This window comes from Danio rerio, chromosome 14 (assembly GCF_052040795.2).
Source record: "Danio rerio strain M-AB ecotype USA chromosome 14, GRCz13ab, whole genome shotgun sequence".
In the NCBI taxonomy this organism is placed as follows: Eukaryota; Metazoa; Chordata; class Actinopteri; order Cypriniformes; family Danionidae; genus Danio; species Danio rerio.
In genome coordinates, this window is record NC_141034.1 from 26472181 (window position 1) to 26489916 (window position 17736).

The 17736-nt window shown below is 35.5% G+C and overlaps 1 protein-coding gene across 1 annotated transcript in view; it reads left to right on the top strand.

The window, feature by feature from the left end:
• The window catches only part of atp10b (ATPase phospholipid transporting 10B), a 65495-nt gene extending 53343 nt beyond the window's left edge, over positions 1-12152 (top strand). The window contains exons 16-21 of the mRNA XM_087281425.1: positions 342-467; positions 2731-2931; positions 7541-7621; positions 7711-7815; positions 10656-10843; positions 10933-12152. Coding sequence (XP_087137551.1) covers positions 342-467; positions 2731-2931; positions 7541-7621; positions 7711-7815; positions 10656-10843; positions 10933-11104 — 873 coding nt within the window. The 3' untranslated portion in view covers positions 11105-12152. The remainder of the gene's footprint in view (positions 1-341; positions 468-2730; positions 2932-7540; positions 7622-7710; positions 7816-10655; positions 10844-10932) is intronic.
• The last annotated feature ends 5584 nt before the right edge of the window (positions 12153-17736 follow it).

Below are 17736 nucleotides of genomic sequence, written 5' to 3' on the forward strand. Positions count from 1 at the left end.
AAGTTTGGGCAACAAGTTATGCAGTTCGCTGCGTTGCAAAGTTAAAACTTGGTGAATTGTAACCTGCAAAATTGCATCACATGACTGCATGAGACCAATCAATGATTAAAAGATGACCTCTCAGAACAGAAATTTAAAATATGGACTCATCACTCACTTTTTTTTTATGTCCGATCTTCTTGTTTATTCCCGCCCCCTGCCGTACAACACAATTTTTTCATGCTCAAACTCTAGTATGACTGAGGCATGAGGTTATAAAAAAAATGTATTTTACCTTTTGTCAAAATTGGCATAAAACGTTCCTTTTAATGCTGAGTTTAACCATTTTGTTTGTTCTACAGGCAGTCATGGCTAGTGATTTTGCCATCACACGCTTCAAACACCTGCAAAGACTGCTGCTGGTTCACGGTCACTGGTGCTACTCAAGACTCGCCAATATGGTCATCTATTTCTTCTACAAGAATGTGGTAAGTGTCACCACTGCTTTTATTTTAAAAGAAAACAAAGACATACAGTATCGACATCCTAGTAGCCATCTAACAACATGTCAGTGAATTGAACAAGGGTCAGATCCAAATGCAGCTTTTATTAAGAGTAGTCAGGCAGGCAAGGTTGGTACAAGAGCAAACAGTAGCATAAAAGTAATCCAAAAGAGTAGTCGTAGTAACAGAAAAAGAAGTTGAGGCTGGCAGCAAAACAAACATAAACAGTAAAACAAACAAGGGCTCAAAAACAAAGATGTGTGTGTGAGTGGTGTGTAAATAGTCGAGCTTCATACGAGCTTCAGCTGTGTGCGTGTAATCAAGAGGGGACCTAGAGCCTGTGTGTGACTGCACTGGTCAGTGGCAGATGTGATGTGTATAGTGCCCTCTAGCGTGTCTTCGCAACATCCTGGACTAACTAGCTTTTTAGGCTATACTATGAACATTTCACACTTGTAATTTAGAAGTGGAGTTTGAAGTTTTACTTCAAAACAAGGTAAAAATCAACAATCACTGCTTTTGCAACGTTAACCCAGCATTGCAGTACTAAATCTGTACAATGTAGAATAGAATGTTATGGCTAGGTGTTTTGCAACTGAGAGCCCAACATCTTATGCCTCATATATATGAGCTTGGACTGTCATGGACACTTTATATGTTATATATATATATATATATATATATATATATAATCAATTATTTGACTGCTTGAGGAGAAAGACATCAAATAGTGACAGGAAATGCATCAGATACAGCAAGATATTGTTTTCCTGGAATTTAAAAAGACTCAAGGTTAGCTGGTTTAAGTGTGAAAAGCTCTATTTCACAAAGTTGTTCACGCAGCATATGTATTTCTTCAGAACATCTTGTTCTGGCTAAACTGTATCTTAATGCTGCAATTATGCAAAAGGTCTCTATAAACCTTTTTATTTCATCAATGAAGAATGTAATTGTTACAAATGATTTCTGTTTCTTGGGAAACATCATTTATTTACAGTTTCCAGAAAAATGTTAGGGTTAATGCACATGTTATACATTTAATTGAATGAAATAATTTTTCCGGTAACAATTTATAATACGGTTGTGTTAGTTAATGGTAATTACTTTATTTACTAAAATTAACAATAAATTAATTACAGTATTTATTCACCTTTGTTAATGTTAGTTCAAGAAAATAAAGTTGATTGTTGTTAGTTCATGTTAGTTCACATTAACTGCATTAACTAATCTTAGCAAGCACTAGTGTGAATTTTAATAATGCATAAGTAAATGTATGAAGGATTAATAAATGCTGTAGAAGTATTGTACACTATTAATTCATGTTAGTAAATACATATAATATTAATGACATTTAAAAATGTAACAATTAACTTTTTTTTTTTTTTAACTACTTTAAGGTCAATATTATTAAGGATTTCTTTTTTTTGATGGGATACTCAACAAAACCACTATTGTCCAATAACTTGTCTAGTTGACCTAACTCGCTTAGTTAACTTAACTATATTAAACTTTTAAGCAAAGCTCAATACAGGTATCTTGCACTAGTAAAATATTATGTACTGTCATCATAACAACGACAAACGAAAATAGTTACTACAAATGAGTTTAATATCATGTTGAATAAAGTGTTGAAAAACTTGGGAAATATTAGAGTGTGTAAAATAAGATACAGTTGAAGTCAGAATTATTAGCCCTCCTTTGAATTTTTTTTTAAAAAAAGGATGTTTAACAGAGAAAGGGCATTTTATATAATATATATTTTTTGATAGTCTACAGAACAAACCATCATAATACAATAACTTGTCTAATTACCCTAACCTGCCTAGTTAATTAACCATAAATGTCACTTTAAGCTGTATACAAGTGTCTTGAAAAATATCTAGTCAAATATTATTTACTGTCGTCATGGCAAAGATAAAATAAATCAGTTATAAAAAATTAGTTATTAAAACTATTATGTTTAGAAATGTGTTGAAAAAAATCTGCTCTCCGTTAAACAGAAATTGAGAGAAAAAAAATAAACAGGGGGGCTAATAATTCAGGGGGGCTAATGATTCTGACTTCAACTGTATATCTCATTATTTCTTATATTATGTGCATGAAATACAGTTGTTTAGAATTAACAACTGTATGTCACATTTGCTTCTTAAATGAAACTTTTTAATTGCATTCAGTTATTTTCTGTACACATAATAAAATAACCAGCACCAACATTTACGAAATAACCAGAGTGGTTTCCCGCATGCAGGCATATGTGAATCTGCTCTTCTGGTATCAGTTCTTCTGTGGCTTCTCCGGCACAGCCATGATCGACTACTGGCTCATGATATTTTTCAACCTGTTCTTCACCTCTGCTCCTCCCATCATGTTTGGCATAATGGACAAGGAGGTGTCAGATTCAACTTTACTGAGCCTGCCTGAGCTTTACAGGAGAGGACAGCACTCAGAGGTGAGGAAACACTGGCTGTCAATACTGCACTTCTGCATTCACTCACTTTGAGCTATTTTAATTACAATTTTAAAAATGGAATTAGGGACTTGGAATCAGAATTTAATTTAACCCAATATTTGTTTCTAAATCTAAATGTATTCAGATATTTTTAAAAAATGCTGCATGCAGTTTTATAGAAACCATGGTTACAAGTAGCTGACCATGGTAATGAGGGGTCATTAAAGGAACCATAGAAACATATAGCTTCTACAAATATCACAGACTATATTTTCTATGCAAGATCTCTGGTCATTTTAAAAAAAAACATTTTTTAAATTCAGAACTAATATACATAATATTCATGAAATGTGATAATTTACAGTATTTTCTTGTTTTTCCTTAAGGTGAGGCAACATCCAAAGCAAACTTTTAATTGTTTCTTTTATTAGTTTATTCAAATTATGTTTTTAATATAAATTAAAATGTTTATACTTAAACATTTTAATTTATATTAAAAATTTCATTTATTTGTGTCTGTAGATTTCAATTACAATAAATCTTCACACAAATTTTCTTTACATTTTTTTTTTGGTAACACTTTATAAACTACACACAATCAATAATTTTTTAAGCATTAGCAAATAGTTAATTCATTATCTGTTAAGCATTATCTCTACATTAACAGATGTTAGCAAGCTGTTTATAACTGCAGATACAAATGCTCTATTCTTGACTTATAAGCACATTGGTCACACTTCACAATAAGGTTCATTAGTTAATGTTAAGTAATCATTTACCAACACGAACAAACACTGAACAATACATTTACTACAATAATTATTCATGTTAATAAACGTTAGTTAATGAAAATACACTTGTTCATTGTTAGTTCATGTTAACTCATGGTGCATTAACTAATGTTAACAAGCATGGACTTGAATGTTAATAATGCATTAATAAATGTTCAAATATGATGTACAAGTGTTGTTCATGTTTAGTTCATGTTAGTAAATGCATTAACTAATGAACCTTATTGTAAAGTGTTACCAGCATATTTATAATGTGCTTAATGATTGTAGTTTAATATTTTTTTATTATTTAAGTAAGCATTGCATATTTACAAGCAAAAAACAAAAACAAAATTAAGAAAAGAATTGATTAAATTTTATTTAATTGTATTTATTTCATAACTTTATTTTGGCACTCTTGTTATTCGGCAATGTTTGAAGTTAACAATAATCTTATTTTTTGGTATTTTCTCAGTATTTGATACTGAGCCTTTAAATGTAATTTATAAGGGATTTATAAGCATGAATAGTCCTCACTTAAGATTAGGTCACAAAACTGGATGAAGTTGTGTTAATAAAGCATTTATTAACATACATAGTAATCATTACTATATGCCTGAGTAATAAGGTATATAAATGTTGATTTGAATAGTTTATTAATCATTTACTGACTCATTCTGAATGATTCTAAAAGCCCTCAACTACTCTTAAATACAAGCACATTTTTAATTGAATAGATTATTTACAAATAATTTGTAAGTCAAGATCGCTGCATTTGTAGGTGTATTTATAAACTGCTTACTAACGGCTATTAATGTACAGTTAAAGTTCCACAAATAATGATTTCACTATTTGCTAATGCTTAATAGATAATTCATAGTGTGTAGTTATTATAAAGTGTTACTTTTTTTCTTCTTCACAAAGCCACTGTGCTGTACAATGTTATTCATATCATAATATCCATATATTTTCTTACACTTTTTCAGAGTTCTTTGTTCATATGTCATTTGTCAGATTATATACAACATTGTTGGGATGCTCTACAAAAATTTCTTTTCTGGCCATTCACAATATTTTATGAATTATAGAGTGAAAAAAAAAGATTCTGAAAATCTGCTTTGTAAAATCATTTGACTCTAATACAGGGGTGTCCAAACTCGGTCCTGGAGGTCCAGTGTCCTGGAGAGTTTAGCTCCAACCCTAATCAAACACACCTGAGCCAGCTAATCAAGCACTTACTAGACATACTAGAAACTTCCTGGCAAGTGTGTTGAAGCAAGTTGGAGCTAAACTCAGCAGGACACCGGCCCTCCAGGACCGAGTTTGGACACGCCTGCTCTAATATGTCAAAAAAAGAACAAGAATTTTAATGCTTTCATTCAATATTTTGTCTAGAAATGTATACAAATTACTGCATATGTAATTAAATAATGCATTATTTGCATATGTAAACATGACATATTTAGAAAATTTGTAATTAGGCATGGGATACCACGATTTTGAGAAGTCAAGGTTTTAAAACCGCCAAAATGTTTTGCTACTCTGTTACTGCGGTATATGTAAAAAAAAGAAATTTTTTTGGTTGTTTTTAGGAAAACAGTATCTCCAACAGAAAAGATATCCAAAGATGCTGTTTAAAATTGTAAAGAAATCTGGGTTTTTGAATCTGATAAAGACTGCAGAAGTCAATGGTTCATTTAAATTAGTCAGCCTGACATTTAGTTTAATGTTTCATAAAATAAAGTATTTTGTGTTGAAAGAGGGAAAAAGTTTTTTGTTTTTAACCCAGACATTTAAAAATAATATTTATTTTAGAGCAGTAATCACAATACCGTCAAACTGTGATGTTTTTATTCAAGGTTATCATTAGGGATGTGCCTATCAGGCTTTTTTGCCCTCGAGTCCGAGTCTATCAGTATCTACCGATATTAAAAACTGATCCGATACTTCTATAATGCATAAAAAAAGAATAAAGAAGAGCAAAGAAACAGATCCAGGATGGAGTCAATCCATTGTTGTGGTAAGGCCTAGTAGAGACATGGAAGCTACGGACAACCTTCATATGTCTGTGGTGAGCAAAACATGGGGTACATCTTATAACAGGACAAGTAGTTTGTCAGAAATCTTCTTCTAAAGGGTTGGCAGAGCTTTCTCTGTGAAATAGTGGCTAGATAGCATTTCAAATTGAGTTGTCGTCATCAGACCGCCGACATACTCGCATTTTCCACAATTTAAGTCCTGATCGGGAGGTAATGTTTGCTTTTGATCTAGTCTGAAACCGTGAGATCGGATTTCTGCTCAAATGATCGAATCTGGACATTCCTAGTTATCATACCGTCAGAATCTTTTGCCGGCCCTACTACTTGTAATCCATAAAATGTGTGCAGGTATTAAAGTAATCACAGATTAAGTATAATTACTATTAGTATTAAAGAGCCCATATTATACATGAAATAGGGTCATATCTTGGTTGTAAGGGTCTCCAACAACAGTTTAATATGCATGCAAGGTCAAAAAACACTTTTATAGTCTTATAATCTGCATTTATTTTTACCTAATTATCCCAGCGACTCCTGTATGAATCGTCCAGTGATTCATTTGTTCCCAAACCCCTCCTTAGCGCGAAGCTAATCTGCGCTGATTGGACCAATCACAGCCTGTTGCGATTGGTCGACTGCCTTCAGTCAGAGAGTGAAATGCCAAACAGCTAATCAGCAATATAAAAGTAATCACAGTTCATACACGCTCGATAGTGTAGGCGTGGATTTTAGCTGCCAGTGGGTCAATGTAAATACAGACTATGGACTTGAAAATACAGACGACTGACTATTTTATTGAGCAAAAACTCCAAAAACAGTTGAGGAGATCTCCTAGCTTCTCACTCTGCTCTTTTCACAGACACACACACACATATTGCACAAACACACACACGCAGTTAACCCTGCTCCGGACGACGCACACACACACACACACACACCTCCGGACGACAGCGCGCGCACACGCATACACACAGACACACACACTACTCCTCGTCCACGGAGCTCCGTTAACAAAGCAGCACGCGTCGCGTTTTTAACGTGACTTTGCACGCGATAAGAGAATATAGCCAGTTAACCTGATACAGTACACGCGGTTACAAGTAACAATTCACAACTAAATACATTTGCAAGCTAGAGTCAACGAGGCAACTTTAATCGCACGTACTTACACTTGAGAAATGGAGGAAGAAAAATCCATCCTGACGTCCATCAGTAAGTTACTCTTTACTGATCCTTCCTTTAACAAACGCTGATGAAGTATTCTTTGTAGCATGTAGTTTCCAGAAGTGTCCAGTAGTTTCCAACTGCTTGGCTATAATGCTGAGGTTTCATGTTTGGGTAGAGACTCAATATATCCATCTGCAGTGTGACTTCAATCGACCGGCATGTTTGTGTGTGTGTGTGTGTGTGTGTGTGTGTGTGTCTGGGTTTCTGCGTCAAAGGGCGGGGCCACAGGTTTGAAATCTCCCGGGTTTGCGCGTGCACGTGAATAACTTGGTTTCGTTCGTACGTCATGGCGAAACACCTAATGAATCGGTATCAAGGCGACTCGTTTGAAGCACTATGAGTCGACTCTTTTATAGATGAATCAACAGTTTTAAACACTGTACACTAACAGATTTAAGCCATAGCTGGATACTTCACTTCACTTAGAGCTGTGTTACACACTACATGGAGGGGAATTTTCAAAAACCCATAATATGGGCTCTTTAATTTGTATTAATTACCATAACTATTAGTTCAGATTTACTTGCAGTGATTTGCCTTAAAAGGAATAATGTTTTCAATGTTGGATTACAGGGATACAGACGTTCAACGTTTTGGATTGCAATTCTTGATGCTTTCTATCAGAGTCTGGTGTGCTTCTTTATTCCATACTGGGTAAGAACATCTGTTCAGTCTCATGTCTGTGTCAGTAGCATGTGTTTTGGAGTTACGCGTTGTCTGATCGCTGCTTGTACTTTCTCAAGACGTACAACGATTCAGACATCGGCATCTTCTCATTTGGCACTCCCATGAACACAGTCTCTCTGTTCACCATCATCCTGCATCTGGCCATTGAAATCAAGAGCTGGGTGAGTTTACGCTCCACTTCATCGTTCATAGCAAAATCACACTGCATCCATCATCTCACCGCAACATTTTCTTTACAGATTAACATTCAAAAAATGTAAATGTGAATGAAAGAATTTTGATAAACTGTTTTTTGTGTTCCCTTGTTCCTATTTGGTCAGTGTTTCTTGACTCTCACTGGTTTTGCTACTTGTACCTCTAAGACTACAAAAACAGCTTATTTTGTGATTGGCTAGTTTTTTTTACGCATACAAAATGAGTAACAGCATTTACTTACGGGTTATGGGTTTGTTGTCAAGTCCAATACAATTTTCTCTGCCCCACAGCCACACCATATTTGGCTGGACCTTTCCTGCATTTCTACTTATTGTTAGTTATGTCCAAAACTCTTCAGATGTTATTTTTTGTAGTTTATTTATTTATTTTATTTTTTTTACAAAAAAGTTGTATTTTTGTGGGTGACGTGGTGGCGCAGCAGGTAGTGCTGTCGTCTTACAGCAAGGAGGTCGCTGGTTCGAGCCTTAGCTGGGTCGGTTGGCATTTCTGTGTGGAGTTTGCATGTTCTCCCCGTGTTCACATGGGTTTCCTCTGGGTCCTCTGGTTTACCCCACAGTCCAAAGACATGCAGTACAGGTGAATTGGGTAAGATAAATTGTCTGTAGTGTATGTGTGTGAATGAGTGTGTATGGTTGTTTCCCAGTGATGGGTTGCAGCTGGAAGGGAAGCCACTAAATGGAATCCGCTGCATGTGCTGAAAAAGTTGGCGGTTCGTTCTGCTGTGGCAACCCCAGATTTGGTAGGGGGACTAAGCCGAAATGAAAATGAATTAATGAATTTTACTTTTGTGAATCTGGACCACAAAACCAGGTACAAATGATTTTTGGAAATTGAGATTTATACATCAATGAGCTTTCCTATGATGCATATAATTTGTTAGCGTAGGACAATTTTTGGCTAAGTTACAACTGTCTGAAATTTTGGAGTCTGAGCATTCTGAAAAACATTGCCTTTAAAGTTGTTTAAATGAATTGCTTAAGAATACACATTACCAATCAAAAAATTATTTTAAGTCAGCATGATGGGCATCCAGAGTTCAAATCTTGGCTTGAGGACATTTCCCGATCTTACCCACTTCTCTTCCTGTCTAATTACTGTCCTATCTAATAAAGGAAAAACTAAATCTATAAAAAAAAATTTTAAAAATATTTACGGTAAGAAATTTACAAAATGTCACCCTGGAACATGATCTTCATGTAAAACCCTTTACATATGATTTTTGGAAATCTAGGCCGATTTTCCCCCTTACAATGTATTTTTGGTTTTTGCCAAAACATGCCTGTCCTGCTTAAAATATACAGTATAGTCCAGGATTAGATTAACAAAAATAAACTATTCTTTTCTTATAGTAAAAGTCTAGTAATTATGCTTTTGTTCATATAAACATTTTAAGCTATGGTCATTGTAGCTAAACCATGATAGATTTGCTCATTTTATTGATATAAAATGACGAAGCACAACACTCCTTGTGCAAGGTGGTGAAACTGAAAGTTAAGTTGTAATATCATTGCGCCTGCTCCAGCCATTGTACAGCTGCAAAGTTCCTTGATTATTATGCCAGAATGAAGTTATAAAGTAGTCAACATTTGAGGTGGATCAAAACATTTTTCTAAATTGCCCTAGGACTAGAATGGATGTTGTTCAATAGTTTTAAAACAACTTTGATGAAAGATTTTTATCCACTAAAAATGTTGCCTACTATAGCCATTTCGGGCTAGAAAATAGCCACTAGGTTTTCTGTTAGTCTTAGTGACAAATGTAACTACAGAAGAGTCAAGCTATAAAGAGGAAAATTATTGAAACTCTGCTCATTTTGAGAAAGATGCTAATGGTCTAATCCGATTCAATGATCTATGCTACACTGTAAAAAAAATGCAGGGTTCCACATAATTCATTCATGCTGACCCAACACAAAGCGATTAAGTTAACTAAAATTTTAACAAATTTATGTGGAAAAATCAAGTTGTCCCAAATGAAATCCCAAAAATTGTGTTGTTTCAGGTCATTTTAACCTCCTAGTGCTTGAGTGTCCACATACGTGGACAGCACATTTTAGCTCTTAAGTGGCTATTTAAAATACTTTGAATGTTTTATATTTTGTTACAGACATACAGTGTCATCCTGCAACTGTTTTGCAGCATATGAAATGTCCCAAACACTTTTTTTAACTGTCCAAAACGAGGAAAACATTTTGTTTTTACTCTCTCATAGTCAAAACATGTTCAAAGAATTTTCCATGTTAAATTTACATTACAAAACAGTCAGGAAAAAGTGTTTTTTGTAAATTCAGACCACGAGTCCACAAAAATGGACATCATTTTTTCCAAAAGTACATCATATAAAAAGATGATACTCAGATTTTTATTCTAATTAGGTTCTAATAAGCCCAAACAGCTAAGAGAAATAAAAAAAATGCATGTAAAAAACAACTTGGGCCTTAGTAGATTAATTAAGTAGTTTAAACAAGCAAAAAAAGTTATTTTTGAGTGTAAGCTAAGCTAAAAGTTTTCCCACCAGAACTAGAAATTTGCTGGATAGATACAAAAATAGCACAGCTGAATTGTTTACCTCTTGGGGAGTTATAAAATAAGCCTATTTTTTATAAAGTGTCTTTGAAAATGTGCTTAAAAACTCCCTAATAGTGACCTCTAAAAGTGCAGGTTGTTCTCCAATTTTAATCTCCACTGTTAACATTTGACCTTAAAAATGACAGAATTAACTATGTCTAGTCAACAGAATAAAGGCATGTCTAAAGGTATGTATTTGTCCTTTGTTTGCCTGGCAGACGGTGGTACATTGGGTGATCATGGTTGGCAGTGTGCTGGTTTACTTCATACTGACTCTGGCCTACAGTGCCATCTGCATTAGTTGCAACCCTCCGTCTGACCCTTACTGGATCATGCACAAGCAAATGGCCGATCCCATGTTTTACCTCGTCTGTGTTTTAACAACAGTTGTTGCTTTACTACCAAGGTAAGTTAAGCATTAGCATCATGTGCGTATGGTCTATCTGTCATTGTTTAGATGTCATCCATGCAATTTTTCTTCTGTGTTTCCTGTAGGTACACCTTGCGTGTACTAAAGGGAACGCTGGCACCATCTCTTCACCTCCGTGCACGGCAGCTGGAGCGTCTGCCCTCCTCCTGTCGAGAGCAGCAGATCAGAGAGTGGCGTGGTTTCAGAGACACGTGTATCTCTGCTTCTCTCAGCTCCACTGCCTGCCCCAGTGCATGAACTACACAGCATTCAGAGAATGACAGTGAGTTCTGCAATACAGAGAACTGCCAACCGCAACTGATATTTATGTATTGCACTCATGGATGCACTGCAGAAAGAGCATCCAATGGCGTTTGACACGCTTGTGTTGATTTAGCCTGGATTATGGCAAGCCGTTTTAAGATTCTGTCAATAGACTGTACTTGAATCCATTTTTATGCTACTAGTAGCTACCTATTTTTAGACACTAGATCCTTTTAAAAATATTATTTATTCATTAGCCAGTAGTTCCTATTTTTTAAGATACTAGAACTTAGACACAAGTGGTTAGGCTAGTATACATGACAAGTCCTTATTAAAAGATAGCCTACTAATATTTATTCAAAAGATCCTAGATACTAGATTCTCAATCATCCCCATCCACTGAATTGGCTCTATCACTGTCTCTCCACTCCACCTATAGTGCCGTTGTCCTGTGTCTGCTGTCGCATCATCCAAATGGATGCTGCACACTGGTAGTGTGCTGTCAATTTTGTGCTGTCAGTTGTCAAATGATTGTGTAAAAATACACTAGTCATCAAATAGAAGTAACTTACTATAAGTGAAGTCTGTTTTACTAGTTTGTTTTTGGATTATTAATATCATTGTTTTAGCCAATACATATGTTTAGATGTCTATTAGACATCTTTTAAATACAAAAAGTCTTGGGGAGCAGTACCTATCTTTAAATACCAACCCATTCTGAAAACATTTCTCTATATAAATTTCTGGAGACTGCGTAATACGTCCCAGGAGGTACGTTTTTTTTTGTTTTGTTTTGTTTTTTGCAGTTTTTGTTTTTGCAAATCCACAAGAGGCCACTGTGTACGCTTTTTGAGATCTCAAAATTTTCTTGCAAGTGCCATTCGTTTCTGCTGTTCTCACAGAAATCCACCAGAGGCCACTCTCAAATGACTGACTGATTGACTGATTAATCGACTGACCCACCCTCCTTCCCTCAACCCAACCAATTTTATTGATTGACTCGCCCACCCCCTTCCCTAAACCCAACCAACAATTTTCAAAAGCAATCCAGAAAAAGAAAAGCCCTCGTATGATTTTTACTGTGTTTTCAGATTTTACCACATTCTCACCCTGTTATTTACTATTTTATTTTATTTTTTGGATTCTGCTTTTGTCTTCCCCACTTTCTGCAACTGTTTTTCACTGGACTCAATCCTCGTCATCATGGTAAACTCCTCTCTGCGTCTCAAGTCCACCGACAAACATGGCAAGCTAATAGGACAAACTGGTTACAACAGGAAAGCTGTCCATATGGAGGTAAGCAGCTAGCTGGTAAACACGAAAAGGAATGGCGTCATACTGCCCTGTAGTGTTCGTTTTAAAAATGAAATGAAGCCATACGTACCAATATAATTTGCGGTCTCCTGAAATATAAGGCTTTTTCAGAATGAGCCTGTGTTGTTAAATACTAGTACTCATTTATTATATACTTGTACTTTTTTATTATTTAATTGTACATATTCAATAGATAGTACCTTTTTGTTACACAAATGTTATTGATTAGCTACCAGCATCTATTCTATGTGTTTAATACATTATTAGTTGCAATTTTAAAATAAATTACTAATCACTATTGGGATAACTACTTGGTTGTATCCAAAATGGATACTACTATTCTATAAAAACAATACACACTAGTCAAAGTGTGGAGCTCTCACTGTTATCTCATTGATCAACATCAATGTAAAAACAAACTCTACACTTGTTAGTAGTTAGTAGTAAAAACAGAACAGTAATAGTATATTGAAATAACTATTGTCTGTTTAAACTAGATTTGTATTGAATGAATGGCTACTAGTAACCTATGTAATGTTATTCGAACCCAATGCTGGGTCAAATATGGACAAACGGAACAGTTGGGCATTAAAAAATTAACCCAGCATTGGTTTGTCCATATTAGACCCTGAGGAGCCGATTTGAATATTATGACTCGATTGAATGGGCATTATCAGTGGTTATCAGCTGATAGATATGGGCTAGTAGGGGCCTTCTGCATGGACTGGTAAGCTCAGAAGGCTGTTATCCATCCACATGGGTAAACAGCTATAGACCATTTCAATGTAGTGATGTCTTTGGCCCATGAACATTTCCTGCTTGTTATCAAACCATTTCATAACTGTAACAAGAGAGAATTCAATCAGAACTTCATGCTAAAGCAGCTATCATAACATTATTTATAAATATGTGGCTCTTTTTAGATTCTCTAAAACTAAAGAAATTAAAACTGTAAAACAGGAAATTCAATGGGACCATTGTTTTTGTTTACATCCCTTAAAATCTATAAGGTCTATAGATCGCATACGGCTGCGGACAGAAGTTAACAAGAATTATTTATATTATTTATTATATATTCCATGAATTGTATTTTATTAATGTCTGCCCCTACCCCAATGCTTAACCAAATCATCACCAGTATGTAAAAAACGTCCTGGATCTTGAGTCTTCTCTATTAGTATAGCTGATTAACCAGTTTATATTATTTATTAAATTTCCCATTAATTGTATTTTATTAACGTCTACCCCTACCCCAACCCTAAATCCAACCATCACAGTATTGTAAAAACAGATCTGGATACTTCTCTATTAGTATAGCTGATCAACCATGTGGATGGATGATGCCCCTTTTGGCCCATATTTATCAGCTGATAACCACCGATAACACCCATTCAATAAAGTGATTACATTCAAATTAGGTGACCTCCAAGTGGGAGTGTTTACACCAAGTAGGTTGGGTGACTTCCAAGTTGGAGGAACTTAAACCACAAGTAGGTTGGGTTTAGGTGGTGCAGATATTAATAAAACACATCAGGTTACTGTGAGGTTGGGTTTAGGGTTGGAGTAGGTGTACGTGTGTAGACATTTATAAAGCATAATATTGGACTCCATGTCATGTACAAGACATTAAATAAATAAAAACTCCAGGTTTGCACAGCCCACTTGGAGTTCGAAGGCCCACCCACTTGGAGCTCAAGTGCCACTGCCACCCACTTGAAGCTGGCTCTGACCTCCGTTCATAGCCTTCTCGTTAGTACAACCCAGCACTACCAGTAAGCAATAGTTAACCTAGTTACTAGTATCTAATAAATAAAACTACTATGTAAAGAATAAGTTCCCAGTGATTGATTGCAGCTGGAAGGGCATCCGCTGCGAAAAACATATGCTGGATAAGTTGGCGGTTCATTCCGCTGAGGTGACCCCAGATTAATAAAGGGACTAAGCCAAAAAGAAAATGAATGAATGAATAAATTTAAAGAAAAGCACTAGTGCCTAAAAAACAAACACTTGTGAAGAATGTATAAGGAAAAAACAAACAAGTCATGACCTATAAAACAAGTAGCTACTATTAGTAGCACTATTTTTTCTTAAACATATATATTATTTGTTTTATACGTCAAATTTTAAACGGCTTGTCATACCCAGCTAATAAATCATCTTAAAAACTTGGAAACTGTGCCTTTCAGAAACCAACTTTGCACTTTTTTTTTCCTGCTGCATCCGACCAACCGTTATGAGCATTTTCTCAGAGCATGCGTATGATTTCTCCACGGCACGTATGTAATCTGGTCGGTGGATGCAGCTGAGCCTTTCCCCTTCTGCCAAACCTACTTCCTGTTGTCATGTGGAGCACATTTATATGCACTTGCGCTTTGAGCTGCTCATGTAATAATTGAGGTTTGCAGATGTTACATAATATCTCGGTTCATATATTCAGAGCTCGTTGTGGATGCTGACAAAACGGCAAGCTGCACACGGAGATAAAGGAGGCTGGATCTCCTTCTTCTCCATGTAATTATTAATTCCTAATAAAATGTATTGGCTTGTGTGCGTATGCGTGTAATGCACTAAGGCAGATCACACACAATCCTGCGCCGCTGTTTGAATATTTGATATCTCTTCTGACGTCTGTCTGACGTTCTTGACTCATGATGACCTCACGCTCAGACAGATCATCGCACAGCGAGCCTGATTTTTTCCCCTCCTCATCCTTCCAGCATGTGTGTAACATACACCACAGTCGAGGCTTAGGATGGAAAAAAGGGTCGTTTTGCAGAACCCAAGGCGGTTTTATGTAATGACGTGTTTCTATCAGGCCGCTACTGCTATCTAGTGGCGGCCTGGCGGACTGTAAACACCACCGTCCATTTAGAGAGAGGAAAGACACAAGATGGTTGATGTCTGACTGTCAAGAAGACAGATAATTTATTGAAGCCGGTCGTTTTGTGAAAGGTTACTTAAATGGCAGGTATAGTGCCTTGGGTGAAGAAGCTTTGATTAAATTTCAATAAAATTGTAAATAAGAATGTATTTTTGTATATTTTTGTATTTTAATAATGCAGGTTTGGGATACTGTTTGAATGAATAAGGGCAAAATAACATTTTATTTTAGGTGAAACAAACAAATGTCGCATTTATTTACATAAACAGTTTTTAAAAAAATTATATTTAATTAAAACATGCAGGCCTGTAGTGAATGTAAGGGTGTATATGGATAATATTTTGGTAACACTTAACAATAAGGTTGTTTTAGTTCATTTTAATTGCTAACATGCACTATTGATGAACAATACATTAACTATGGTATTTGTTCATGTTTGTTAACATTAGTCAATAAAAAATACAGTTGTTCATCCCCAGCAGGCACACAACATCATAAGACATTAATATTAGGTTCGATTTAGGTCATGACGTCAGGTGACCAAAATTCAATGTCTAGCCAGCGTCTAAGCAAGGACGTTATTGTGACACCCAATAATGACGTTAAATTACGTTGATATTTGGTTAATTTTAGGTTGTGTTGGAAAGTGACCAAATTACAGTTTTCCGGGATAAATAACAAAATGGGAGGGTGGCAGGTGATGGGTCTGAAATGTGAGAGATGGGTCTGAAATACAGGAGACTTCCTTGAAAAACGGGAGTGTTGGCAGGTATACACTATGCACTCTGACTACTCCAATATTGTTGATAAGCCGTGGTAGCCATTTCACTCTGTCTCACGCTAAACGATGTCAACCCATCGCAACAGACTGTCATCGTCCAATCAGCACAGATTAGCATTGCGCTAAGGAGGGGTTTAGGAACAAATGAATCACTGAACAAATCATTTGGGAGTCATTGGGATATTAGGTAAAAATAAATGCATATTATAAGACAGTGAAAGGGGTTTTTGACCTTGCATGCATATCAGACTGTTGTTGAAGTCCCCCAAAACCAAAATATAACACTTTTTAGTCTATAAAAAAATTGGGGCGGTCACTGGATCGAGCCCGGCTGGGTCAGTTGCCATTTCTATGTGGAGTTTGCATGTTGACCCTCCAGGAGCTCTGGGGTGTCCACCACAAGTCCAAAGACTTGCCCTATAGGTGAGGTAAGCCAAATCATCCATAGTGTATGCATGTATGTACTGATCCTCCAGGTTGGGCGTTGAGTGTTGAGCTAACGACCCACCTTGTAAAAATTAGATGTTACGAAACACCAACATGATAAGGGCTAAATATCAACTTCGATTTAAAACAGCCCTGGGAGTAAGTAAATAAGTAGTAAATACATCTACTAATGAAGCCTTGTTGTAAAGTGTGACCTATTTTTTTTTAAAGACTCCCAGTGGCACAAAAATCAAAAATGCAAATTGATTTTATGTCAAAAACCCTACATCTATATGACATCAACATTTTGAAGCCTCGTTAACAACTAAAATAACAACACAAAACATACTACATTATAAGAAAAGTTTTATTTTCTTAAAGCTTCCAAATTTGTACACTGGATTTTGTATGCCTACAATGACTGTAAACTTCCTTATCAAACATATTTGACCCCAATAATAGATGTCAATTTAACGTCATTTTGACATCAAGGTCTTCAGTCGATGTCAAGTTAATTTAGCATTTTTGACATTGTTTTGACATCAAGGTGCCCGCTTGGCAATTAAAGACATAGCTCATTCAAAAATAAAAAATTAACGCCCATTCACTCTCCCTCATGTCATTTTACCCATTAACCAACATTCCTCAAAATATCTTATTTCAACAAAAGAAATCCAAATAGGTTTTGAAAAAGAGTGAGTAAATTATTTCATTTTGGTTGAACTATCAATTTAAAGCATAAAGAAGAAAAGAAAGTGGCATTGAAAGTATGGGTTTCTATATTTATCTGTAAACACACATTTGCACTTTGATTTATGTTTATAATATGAACAAAACAGAAAAACAGCTTTTGAATGATGCTATGTAATTCTGCAATGAATTCAAAATAAAAGCATGATCAGCAATGTTCATTTCTGTGGCCTCGTTGAGTTTTCGTGTTTTTAATGGAACCTTTTCACAAGCCTGTTATGATGTGTTTAATGGTCATCAGAATCTTAAATACTTAAAAGTTTTTAATATTTTGATTTTCAAAAAATGGTAGAAACATTTATGTGTATTTATGAATGCATTTATATCATCTTTGTGTCAAGTTACAAAAAACAAATTACCGCTTATGTGAGGTGATAGTAATTTTAGGTTATCTCTCCTCTGGCTGCCGTCATCAGTCTCACACAATGTTTTTCCTTTTTTCTGAAAGTCTTGATAACACCATCGTCAAGTATT